The sequence below is a fragment of the Eufriesea mexicana genome, unplaced genomic scaffold (assembly GCF_001483705.2).
Source record: "Eufriesea mexicana isolate 0111107269 unplaced genomic scaffold, ASM148370v2 scaffold305, whole genome shotgun sequence".
Classification (NCBI taxonomy): Eukaryota; Metazoa; Arthropoda; class Insecta; order Hymenoptera; family Apidae; genus Eufriesea; species Eufriesea mexicana.
Genome location: NW_016908472.1, coordinates 866694 through 878349, shown reverse-complemented (window position 1 = coordinate 878349; position 11656 = coordinate 866694). Strand labels below are relative to the sequence as shown.

The window sequence follows — 11656 nt, the reverse complement described above, 5'->3', positions numbered from 1 at the left end:
ATCATTTATAGCTGCACAGCAAGATTGGAATTATGGGCAACATTCTTATACAATGTTTAATTTAATAATTAATACTTACATGAGCGATAGGTTTTGTATTTCCTGTAGCAAATAAGATTACTATGGAAAAGTGTTTTTCTTACATAATATTCTTATTATTTTGTAATAAATATATACTAACATAGGATAACGTAAAAAGTAAATCTTTTTATTAAGAAATTTTATTTACAATTGTTTATTTACAATGTTTTCATAGACGAAAAATTAATACAAAATAAAAAATAGATTTAAAAAACTACCAAACTATGGACAGGAATCGAACCACGAACCTCCAGTATAGGAATTTTTGTATGTCGCTGTTAGGCAACAACTCCACTTAAAAGGTATTGAAAATAAATCTATAACTAAATATATAATAAAACTTTAATTATAAATACCTCAAAAATTATTGGGTTGTTACGGCTATAATGATACACATTCTTAAACTATGACGAAATCTACAAAGCTGCAATGTTTTAACTAAATCGGTGACCCGAAGGACTTGCACTCTCCTTGTTAGATTCTATTGTCCAAAAAATAAACTCAATATATCCAATTGCAACCTGTGATACCATGCTAATTCATTCAATAATATTGACAAGGATAGAAGTTCAAGCGACATTCGATCAGCACCATTATGATTTTGGACCGAAAGCTCAAGAAAGTAACAGGAACATAGAATGTACAAGGAAGTCGTCTAAATCGTCACTTAATAGACAAGGACGCTTATTATTTTAACACATTATCTACACAAATGTATTTTACAGTTTACTAACTTGTTTTACCATAATTTTCAAATAAAGTTAACTATATTTTATTTTAATCTATAATTCGTATATATAAATTACAAATACGTAACACTAACGCTGCACTAAATGTAACAATCAACAATGTTCTTCGCTATTGTAAAATACACCCTGTTGTATCTTCTATCTCTACGCTTAAGTGTCTTTAGAGAAAAATAATTTAAATATTATCTCGCTATCGAGATAAGTTTCATCAACGAACGAGATGTAACCAATACAAGAGAAGTAAAATCGTAGAATGTATAAGCGAGGAACTCGACGAAAGGCATATAGCAAACGAAGAAGAGAACCAATGCCGTCTATATCGACTGAATCGATCGTATCGATTGCTCCGTCGAAAAAATGGCAAGTATCCGTGCCAGGACTTGCGAAAATGATTTTGCAAAGTTGTCTCGGGACATCGACGAAGAGGGGCTTCCCAAAGATCGTCTTTCCATGAACCCAAAAGCAAAGTGTAATCCCCTTTCCAGTCAAGCCCAATTCTTGCTTTGAATTTCAAAGTAGTAGGAGCCTCGATGGTTCGAAGTATGCAATTGTTCGACCACAAATTCGCTTCGTTTCTTCTTATACGTCGAATTTCTCTTATTCCTTTCGTAATCCCTTTGCAACTGGTCGGCACTATTTTGCCAACAGGAATTAACAGGCTTTCAAGAATTCGTAGTTCCAACTCTGTCGTTCCAGTAGGTAATGTACCACTTTTCTGCATCTCAAAACGATTAATTCGACTAGTGAATTCCTGTTGGTTCATCTTCAGTTTTTGCCTTCGATTTGATCGCGATAGGATCGATTCTTCGGTATCTTGGAAAAAGTGTCGGTAAACGTTCAATTCTAAACTTTTTTGCATTCTATTCAGTCGAATGTCGTTATCGAACATCTTTGCGTATGAATTTTCAACATTGCGTACTCGTCTAACGGCTCGTTGTACGTAAGTTCCAGCTGTGTTAATCGTATACAAGGAATTGGCGCACGTAGAATCAGCATAATAAGTCCATCGAGCAAACCACTTGCTATTGTCCGAATAAATTCGGAAGAATCTTCTGGACCAAAATCCTCCGTCAACGCTTTCACACCTAACGCTAAACCAAAAACCGTCGATTACTGCCGGAAGTGACGGTACCTGATGAAACAAGGGTGGACTATATTCGGTGGCGCGATAAACGCTTCCACAAATCGGACAGTTCACAGCCTGTAACATCAAAAAAGTTACCATTAAATTCGAATCTTTCCATAACCGAAACTAATCGAAATTGTTCTTACCGTATCGGCGCGTAATAATGATGTGGATTGTAAACGACTTGGCCTCGGTTGCGTTCTTTGCGAATATAGATTTTTAGCAAGACCACCGAGTAACAATTCGATTCTTTCGACTGTTTTATCTGCATTAACCACGTTACTCCTCGACATCTCTGTGACAAAATTAGATCGTTTTATTTCAACTCGGAATAACTTTAGTTCCGTAAAGTCGATTTCGTACGATTCCAGACAATCCATTGTACGTGGTTTCCTCAGTCGCACTAACCGACTTTGAAGAGAATTGGAGTTCAAATCGTGCATATATAAGCTCATGTTCGATGAGAAGTCTATAGATCGTTCGTAGATGAGTTGCGCTAGGTATGGACGCCATTTCGTTTCGATACCGCCACAACTTGCATTCATTATCCGCCCAAATTTATGAGCGACCTGGTAACGAAATAATTTAATGAAATACAACGATTTTGTACGTTAGGAGAATGAAACGGTGATCGATCTACCTGTCTATTAAGTGGTATCAAGTGAACCGAGTCCAGTTGTACATTAGTTTCCGTAGCACCAGGGATTATGACAGACGGGGATAAAATTTTGACAGAACCACGCGCTACAACCGTATACGTTGCGATACTGCACGACTCTTCGTCATAATAATATTGCAATAAAAGAAACGAGTTGTTTTTAAAAAAACTGTACTTCCTTATAATATACTTCGGACCAGCTCGTATTTCGCATCTGAAGAAATAATGATCATTCGATAATCCTAAAAATATTCGCGAGAAATGTAAGATTGAAAAGTAAAGACATTTACTCTTGCGATATCCACGTTGAATGTAATCTAGATGGTGTATTATCCGTTATAGTTGCTTTGTCATCAGAATCAATTTTTTTTATCATCATTTCGCAATGATCATCGTCTTTTTCTGCATCTAGACAAACTGTATAATCGAAACCTAAAAGCAAGGAGGGGGGGATGAAAAATAATGATTGGACCAAAATTACAATCGTGTGAGAAGCAAATAGCAAAGAACGAGTGTTAAATGTTCTGTTCTACCGCACTCTCGTTTCCGCACCCATCTTTCTCTGTTTATAACCTTTGCTGTCCTTTCGATTGGTATTCCAATCGAATCGACAGTGAGATGCGATGGGCTTCGTGATGTTATGCAGTCGCCCATGGAACGCGTACCAGTCAAAGGTAGAAGGATGTCAAACAAAATTTAAGAAAGATCTCGATAGAACAGTCGATCTCATTACGATAAAATTGATCATTAAAATAATTATAAAGAAGTATCTCAATGATCTGTAAAATAGGATGTGCTCCGATTAACTTACCTATAAACAGGAACAAAGAGAGAACAGTGATCAACAGCGATTGCATATTTGATGGCAAAAGCGAAAGTTTGCGAGATACGGTATTTTATTTATCAGTAGAAATGAATTATTGCTAAGACAGAAATATTTTGCACTAAACGAGATAAAAGTATAAACGTTTACCGTTTTCTTAAAACGCTCTCTGAATGATCTGAACAGACTCAAGTATTGTTCAAGTTACCCTCAACGTATATAGCTTTATCCCTTCCCGACCTTCTTTCTCTAAACGAATGGTGGACACAATAATATATCTATGACACAAAGCATCTAATTTGTAATTAATTTCTAAAGGAGAAAAAGGATCGCTTTATAATATTTATTCTTTATATAACGATATTTTAATCTGTTATACTTATGGGTTCTCATATTAATATTAATGATAATTGTCAATTTACCTCGCAAATTAAACTTCATTAGTACGAAATAAGATTTATCAATGTTCAAAATTGGCAAAATGCATATTCTTCGCAAAGGTTAGGAACCTTTTAATTAAATAAAAGTTAAAGTTAAGCTATTAAATTCTAATTTAAATTGAATCTTTATTTTTTGAATTAAAAACTGTACATGACATGAGTTTCAATAAGGAGGGCGCTGCATTTCATTTCATACGCAGGACAAACTAACCTATTGATATCTTATAATTTATTCTTCTTAGTAGAAATTGAATTCAGTGTTTTATCATTCAATATTGATTCATTGTATGAATTTTAATATAAGATTAGGAATTGAGATCGTTCCATAAAGTATATTCCCTGTTATTAATGAAGATGTTGAAGCTTCAAAAGCATATACTAATTATCGGTGAAATCTATATCATTTCACTTTGATACAAAAGGAACACGTGATTGGAAAAAACTATTCTTACAATTTCGAAATGGCAAAACTTTATTCATATTATACGCTATGTCCTCTTATTGATCAACAAAATTTATTGGGCGTTGAAAGAGATTCAGAAAGCGGATGTGCAATTGTAACGTTAGGAAGAAATATTGTAATCCGATATAAGGTAAACTAATGCTGTATTCATATTCATTTACAATACAACGAACAGTGTTTCTAACATTTATAGACAATATAATTTAATTTACAGTTACAAGATTTAAAGCAGCTAAGTAGTTGGACAAGTAAAGATCGGTTAACAACACAAGTTATTTACGATGAAACAACACGTCAGTATGCCGCAATATTTAACGAAAAAAAAATACGTCTTTGGTCTGCCGAAGAAACAGATTTAAATAATATCAAAGCCTATAAATTTCAATCCGCTTTGCACACCATTCTTACACTTAAAGACTGTTCTCCTGTATTGGTACGCAAAGATGGATGTACTGCCTCATTAGAAAGAGCTATACAAAACAGGAAATCCTGGTCCAAAGTAGGGATATTAAATGCTAACGAAAAAATTTTAGATTGTCATTTGATTCGTACTGGCGACAAAATAAATTTATGTATGTTAACTGAAATTGATGGAACTTATAAGTGTGTTGTAGTTAGACTTAACAATGAGACCTATTCCGAAGAAATAGATTATATTAAGAGAATGGAATTAAAGCGAAGATCAGAGGAGTTAGTTGGTCATACAGTATTACAAGCTAAAAATAAAGCATGTCTTTTAACATTGTGTAAGTGAATGTCATTTTACAATTTTTCTTTTTTAAGAGTAATTTGTGTCTTATATTCTTTCCTTCTATCTTTTATCCAGGGTCACATGGTAGATTATATAGTCATCCTTTAATGGAAACCAATAGTGAAAATGGTTTAAGTACATTAATTGGCATCATCAGTAATATTAATACTAAACATCCAGTAGTCATGACATCTTTAAATGAGGCAACTATAGCAGTTTATGGAGCTGATATTTCTGAAGAAGGATCTGTTTTAATGATTTATAATGTACAATTCAAATTAATACAAGATGCACAGAAACTGAAATTATATACAAAAGATGCAAAACTATGGAAAATTGAAGATAAATTATTGCTTGCTGCTAATAGACACTTAGCAATTGCACCTTACCATCTTGCACCTCAGAAAATAGCAACTTTGCTTGGATCCTCCTTACGTTTTAGAAACGATGACGAGAATGTAGAAGACAATGATATTGTTGTAGTACAAGAGTCAACAATAGCACATTGGGAAAAGAACGGAACGACTTTTGTTAAACAAATAACGCAAAAGCTTCCAATAAAACTTTCAAAACAAATATCCTCTTACATAAATGAAGGATTGAGCGATGCTGCGATACAAGAGATATTAATTCCGCAATTAATAGAATCCAAAGATGTCGAAGCAATCATATGGTGTTTAAATAATTTTAAAGATTTACCAGAAAGATTATTGATCGATCTTTTAATCTTCTCATTAAGGAATCCTGATGAAACGTTCTTACCGTTACAAAATGGTACAACTGATAATTTACCAACCACCAAAAATATATATTCAAGAAATAATTTTCTTGATAAAATTTTTAGTCTTACTTATTCTAACATTTCTTTATCGTCGTACCTTAAAAGTAGTTTAAATTTTGACGAAATACTTCGACTATTGCAATATTTAATACAAAAATTAGACGCCCAAGATTTTTGTTATGATATCGTGCAGCAACCGACCGACAAACAACTGTATGAATGGTCTAGTCTTCTGTTAGAATCTCATTATCAACATTATGTATTATCGCGAGATCCAGAAGTATCCACGCTGCTTAATAAACTTAACTATGTTTTAGACGATCATGTTAGTTCTCACAAAATTACATAAAATTGCTTTAATAATTTTTCCATATGTTTACTTCACTTATTAATAATTTTGTTTTTTACAGTTACAAGTATTCAAAGATATGGAAAATATGAGACCCATTTTAAAAAGAACAATTAGTGGCAAATCATCGAAACTGTTACAAAAAAATCGCAACAAGTTTTATACAATAGAAGAAATAAAACTCTATTAAAATATAATAGTTTCTACTACCTATAATTCCCGTGTATACATGGAAACATTTTTCTCATTTTTTTTTTTTTTTTTTTAACATTATTAATATGTAAATAAAACTGTAAAATATTTTTTTAATAAATACATGTAAGAGACACGTATACTAACGCATTCGTAGTATAGGTGCCTCTATAACGCAGCATCAAAATATAGAAAAAGTAAAACTAGATATAAACAATTTTTATTTTCATTCATATCTACAGGATTACGTTTATTGCAATGAAATGCACATAATTTAATTTTATATTTTATGCCCATTCAGGTTGGTAACTTTCTTATACCTTTAACTCAATCTTCACAATTTTGAAGAGAGTTGGTATGAAGTTTATTACTTGTCAATGTGGATGAAAAAGTACTGCATCTACTATAATTCAGAAAGATATGGTACATTTTTCAAGTTACCAATGGCAGCTATGGACATGTTTCCTTTGCTAAGTTTACTAGCAATCTGAAAAATTATATATTTAGAATAAAATAATATAATTAGTATAAAACTATAGTTACACTATCAATATACTTACAGTTTTAACATCAGATGACGAAACTTTATCAATATCATTAGCTAATGATATTGGTGTAGAAATTTGACCTTTAAACAGAACTTGTTGCTGCATACTTTCCAATAGACAAAGTGAATTATCTGCTGCATCCAAAATGTCAGTTTTCATTATATTTTTACCACGTGTAATATCTTTATCAGATACTTGTAAGGACTTTAACCATTTAGAAGTTGCTTGTGCTAACTAAAATAAATTGAAAATTGATATTACAAAGAAATATGGAAACAACATGTATTATAATTACAAAATTCTATATTATTTACAGATCCTGCTATATCGGCTGTTGAACACAGAACAACCCCAAATAATCCTGAATCAGAGTAGCTAGCATTAAAAGTTGTAGAACCAAATGGTTCTGAGCTTGCAACGCTTAAAAGTTGTTTATACAGTGAACTTCCACTAGATCCCCATTTAACTCTGGGTCCAGAACCAGTTGCTCTTTGAAGTATTGCACATGCCAAAGCATCTTTCTCATTTTTCAAATTTGTACCTTCTACAGCTATTGCTATATTAACTAAATCTGCAGCAGTTTCTTTACGAATTTCTCCACCACAATATTTTGACGCTTCATTTGCCTTGTCTGTTGACTTAAGATTTAGATTTGATCCTAGAGCAGTAAGATCTGCTAGTGAAACACCAGTACCAACAACAGCACATTTAGGTGCAGTACACCAAGTATTGACAAAATGTTGTAGCTACAAATAAAATGTAAAATAAATTTGAATAAGAAACAACACATCATTATTTGCTAGAGTTATTTTTAAAAATCACACTTACATTTTCTGAACCAATTTTACCTATTTGATGTTCTGGACAAAAAAGAGAATTTCCAAGTCCACTATTACGATAGGTTGCTTTATGTAAAAGTTCAAGTACTGAAACTGTATCAGGCAAAGAAGATATTTCATATTTTATTTTTGGTGCCTGATCACTTATTTCCCAGGGTTTAAAGAGTTGCTGGGTAGCAACATATTCTAAATACTTAAGAGTATCTACCCTATTAATACAAAAGAAAATAATTTATAGTAAAAATTTTAGTCCAATACATCTACCAAAATAGCATTAAAGAAAATTTACAAATTGTTTTTAGTGATCTGCAATGTGTATGCTATACTTTCACGATCAATAGTGGTTATTAAATTTCCACCAAGCTGTTGAATGTTTCTTGTTATGACAAAAGCAGACGCAGAAGATGTACTTAATCCAGTAGCTGTTCTCAAATAATGTGTTAAACCTTGTGTGTCATACGTTTCATTCCTTGATCCAGCTCTATAAATGAAATGCTTATATATAAAAAAAATATTATAATCAATATATATGGAAAACTTATTAAAATTTCAAATACCTGAAAACAATGGACACTTGTGCAATTGGAGATTGACTATCGTAAGCAGCAACAGTAACTTTATTGTTCAAAACTTTAATTTCTGGTACTACAGTACCACTAACAGGTGCAGTTGCTGCAACTGCATAATGTCTAACCTAATGCATAATAAAACCTCTTTTTAGCCTTGATACATATTTATCTTTATCTGTTTTTAATTTTTTACATAGAAAATTCCGAAATTTGAAAAGGGTAAACTACTTTTAAGATGTATTAAGAATTAAAAGAAAATATAGTAAAATTGATAGTTGGAAAGCTATGAAAAACAAAAAAACAGAAAAATTGAAGTTAAACTATAAAAATTTATAATTATTTAATATTAATTGACATTAAATAACAAACTGAACGACATTAATTGACAAACCGAACATTATCAGGTCGTTTATATAACAGCTACAGAGGTAATTGATCTTTTACATTAATGAATAACAAACGATATTTTTCAATAATAAAAAGAAAAGAAAAGAAAAAACTGTTATTACCGTGGTACCACGTAGTAAAGAGGACCGTATAACAGAGTTAACCATTTTCTTCTTTCTCGAAAACCTCCCTTTACAGAGGATACGGAACTGTACTAATGACCAACTAGTCGATAGATTTCAACTAACATATATGTATATATATGTATATATATATATATTATGTCGAGTAGGGACAAATTGGTGTCGCTGCATTCGGAAAGCGCGAAATTACGCGTCAATTTAAACGGAGATTAAATGATCGGTTGTAACAAATAAATAACAATCTTTTCTCTGTTCTATACAATAATTTTTATTATGATATAATAGGTATAAAAAGAAAGTATGACACTTATTGTGTTCTTGTTATTTTTATGTTTTATTCTATTAATTTCGCTTGCTGTATTAAGAAATCCAATACAAATGTATTTCATGTCATATTTGTACTCGTGAACATTGTTGTTTTAAGTTTTGTGTAATTGTAGCTAGTTTTACATGAATACATGAATAAGAAGAGAAATTGTTTATTCCTTGACTACTTTTGCTGTTCCTTATTTGAAATAAAAAAAAAAAAGAATAGTACGAAATATACTAATTAAAAGAGAATAGGAAGCCCTAAATTGCAAAAACGCAATGTACAATATAAAAGAAAGACTGAAATATCAATGCCGTTAATAAAATAAACAACAGATTGAAATTTACTTTAGAAATAAAAAAATTGCTGTTGCACTGCCTGGAAAGGGCATGCAACATACACACGATCCAATTATGTACATACTTGCATATATATATATATATAAATATATATACACACATACACACACGCGCGCGCGCGCGCATACATCATACATACATAAAACTGTGTATTTATATATCTATCTATCATTAATGCTACGAGTATTTTATTTAATACAAAATAATCGGTGCGTTTATATTAGAACTGTACATACAGTGATAAATGTTTTATCGATTTGGCACGAAGGTTGCACGTTTTCTTATTCTTTGGTATTAGCAAATGATTAATAAAGAAGATCTGAAAAAGCTATAAACTACACGTATCTCGTTATATACTTTGTAAATAAGTTCGGCTGTTATCGTTACCAATCTTAATTAATACTTATATTTACTTTAAAAATACTTCAAAGACGAAAAACTATGTTATGCAAATTAAATAATCGTTGCAATTTTTACGGTATCGACATTTTCAATGCCCAGAATATAATAATATAACTAATATTACTTTAATACGAATGTAATATGACTAGAATGAAAATGAACGTTTAAGTGTCATTATCACCATATAAATACACTTATAACTATCATTAGGCAACTCGAATGATTTATTTCGCGAATTGCGAATTGTCACGACTGATCTAAAATCACAATTCGCAATATTTCTCGAGAGGTAAAAATTTTACGTGCATTAATATCGCAGCTCTTTGTTCATTCATTTATCCAATTATTTCTTTATCTTTGCATACGACAGTCTGACTGCGAATTCTTAATCTAAATTTGAAAACAACAACGACGGCAAGAGAGACGACGTTGATGTCGTTGACTAATCGTCCGAAAAATACTGTTGCAAAAATTTGTGGCAACTATTGTTGCGTCTTATAAGTATTTTCTTGTCAACAAATAAGAAGTAGAAGAATATATGCTAAAAGTTAAGTAACATTTCATTTGAAGCTGTTTCGAAAAAATCTACCAATTAACGAGAAATATGATTACTACCCTAAAATTTTATACGGTCATATAAAAGAAGGTGTGTAATATAAATATGCGATCTGAAAATGATATAATTTAGAAATGAATATTTTTCTAATCATGCATTGTACTTCTAATTGAACAAATTTCTAATAATTTTGTCCATAAATAGTTTAAAAAAATAAAGTTCACTCCAAAAATAATAGATACACATTACTTTTTACTATATATTTTTACGATAATCGCGTTCGACCGGTTGACTAATCCGACCGTGTGCTTTAAATCACTCGAAAACTAGATGATCTAACATAACTGATTTTATTATATTTGTGCGCATCTCTGTTTCAGTGTTGTACTTTAATTTCAAAGGTAAAATTCTATATATTTTCACTGCGTCTAACGTTGACTCTCGATTATCTTATGTATGCAAGAATGATCAAACAAAATTTCAATATTCAATGATTGGTCTTCATTGTTTGTTGATCATGTAATAAAATTTCGCTTTGACTAGCTCACGGTCTTGAATTTATGCAACTCTATATAGAGGAAAAAAAATAGAAAAAGATAGAATTAAAAATTGATGATTTTAAAGTTTCACATTATATCAGAATATTGCCAAATGACATACTCTTTGATTAATCACGATTCAAATATTTTTACAGTAAAAATTATGTTAAAAAAGTTACTCCGTGAATGTTTTAAAATGTAGGGAGAAGGTACTGAAGCTGTCTAATAATAACCGGAATAATGATGATATCCTGGTCTTGGTGGATGATACGGAGCAGGGCTTACAGGATAACTTGGATTATATCCTGACAGAGAAGGTGGTGGTGGAGGAGAAGACAAAATCCGTCCATCCACCGCGTCAGGTACGATATGTGGATTGCCGGAACCTGTAGGTTGAGGACTTGTTATTACCCGGGGACCAGACCCGTGTAAATGATGTGGTCTTGAAAGCGTGAGATCAACAGTGTGACGTCCACCGGGAGTAAGATCTAAACTTACAACTCTTAGAACATCGTTATGAGGATAAGGAGGAGGAGCCGGGGGAGGTGGTGGTGGTGGTGGCGGGGGTGGTGGTGGCGGAGGTGGAGGAGC

The 11656-nt window shown here is 31.9% G+C and overlaps 4 protein-coding genes across 5 annotated transcripts in view; 1 reads left to right on the top strand and 3 right to left on the bottom strand.

Annotated features, from left to right (window-relative positions):
• Positions 1-1038: 1038 nt before the first annotated feature.
• LOC108555833 (uncharacterized) lies at positions 1039-3830 on the bottom strand. The gene is made up of 6 exons (XM_017911661.1): positions 3817-3830; positions 3646-3686; positions 2905-3046; positions 2597-2828; positions 2103-2525; positions 1039-2031 (listed from the first exon to the last, which is right to left on the bottom strand). The coding sequence occupies exons 1-6, from the start codon at positions 3828-3830 to the stop codon at positions 1039-1041; spliced, it is 1845 nt and encodes a 614-aa protein (XP_017767150.1).
• A 409-nt stretch (positions 3831-4239) lies between these two features.
• On the top strand, positions 4240-6411 carry LOC108555854 (nucleolar protein 11). Of its 2 annotated transcripts, XM_017911696.1 has the most exons (5): positions 4240-4470; positions 4555-4839; positions 4945-5086; positions 5167-6197; positions 6283-6411. In XM_017911696.1, exons 1-5 carry the CDS (start codon positions 4339-4341, stop codon positions 6409-6411), a joined length of 1719 nt encoding a protein of 572 aa, XP_017767185.1. In that variant the 5' UTR covers positions 4240-4338. The 2 variants fall into 2 exon arrangements, with proteins under 2 accessions (XP_017767185.1, XP_017767184.1); XM_017911695.1 differs by having other exon boundaries at positions 4555-5086.
• Positions 6412-6689: 278 nt separating this feature from the next.
• UQCR-C2 (Ubiquinol-cytochrome c reductase core protein 2) lies at positions 6690-8985 on the bottom strand. The gene is made up of 7 exons (XM_017911688.1): positions 8879-8985; positions 8358-8494; positions 8090-8281; positions 7790-8009; positions 7276-7707; positions 6974-7195; positions 6690-6900 (listed from the first exon to the last, which is right to left on the bottom strand). The coding sequence occupies exons 1-7, from the start codon at positions 8921-8923 to the stop codon at positions 6817-6819; spliced, it is 1332 nt and encodes a 443-aa protein (XP_017767177.1). The 5' UTR covers positions 8924-8985; the 3' UTR covers positions 6690-6816.
• Positions 8986-11272: 2287 nt separating this feature from the next.
• Positions 11273-11656, bottom strand: part of LOC108555850 (uncharacterized) — a 6275-nt gene continuing 5891 nt past the window's right edge. The window contains exon 9 of the mRNA XM_017911687.1: positions 11273-11656. This exon is cut by the window's right edge and continues 25 nt beyond it. Within this exon, the coding sequence (XP_017767176.1) occupies positions 11288-11656 (369 nt within the window). The 3' untranslated portion in view covers positions 11273-11287.

What these genes read in the sequence shown, in the direction of transcription:
- LOC108555833 (XM_017911661.1), bottom strand. An exon ending in TAAAGCTATATACGTTGAGG is followed by an intron (nt 3,047 to 3,645) that starts GTAACTTGAACA and finishes CCTTGCTTTTAG; the next exon opens with GTTTCGATTATACAGTTTGT. An exon ending in TGATACCACTTAATAGACAG is followed by an intron (nt 2,526 to 2,596) that starts GTAGATCGATCA and finishes TTTCGTTACCAG; the next exon opens with GTCGCTCATAAATTTGGGCG.
- LOC108555854 (XM_017911695.1), top strand. Translation starts at nt 4,339, where the DNA reads ATGGCAAAACTTTATTCATATTATACGCTATGTCCTCTTATTGATCAA. An exon ending in ATATTGTAATCCGATATAAG is followed by an intron (nt 4,471 to 4,554) that starts GTAAACTAATGC and finishes TTTAATTTACAG; the next exon opens with TTACAAGATTTAAAGCAGCT. An exon ending in AGCATGTCTTTTAACATTGT is followed by an intron (nt 5,087 to 5,166) that starts GTAAGTGAATGT and finishes TCTTTTATCCAG; the next exon opens with GGTCACATGGTAGATTATAT.
- UQCR-C2 (XM_017911688.1), bottom strand. Translation starts at nt 8,923, where the DNA reads ATGGTTAACTCTGTTATACGGTCCTCTTTACTACGTGGTACCACG. An exon ending in CAAGTGTCCATTGTTTTCAG is followed by an intron (nt 8,282 to 8,357) that starts GTATTTGAAATT and finishes TTTCATTTATAG; the next exon opens with AGCTGGATCAAGGAATGAAA. An exon ending in CAGCCGATATAGCAGGATCT is followed by an intron (nt 7,196 to 7,275) that starts GTAAATAATATA and finishes AATTTATTTTAG; the next exon opens with TTAGCACAAGCAACTTCTAA.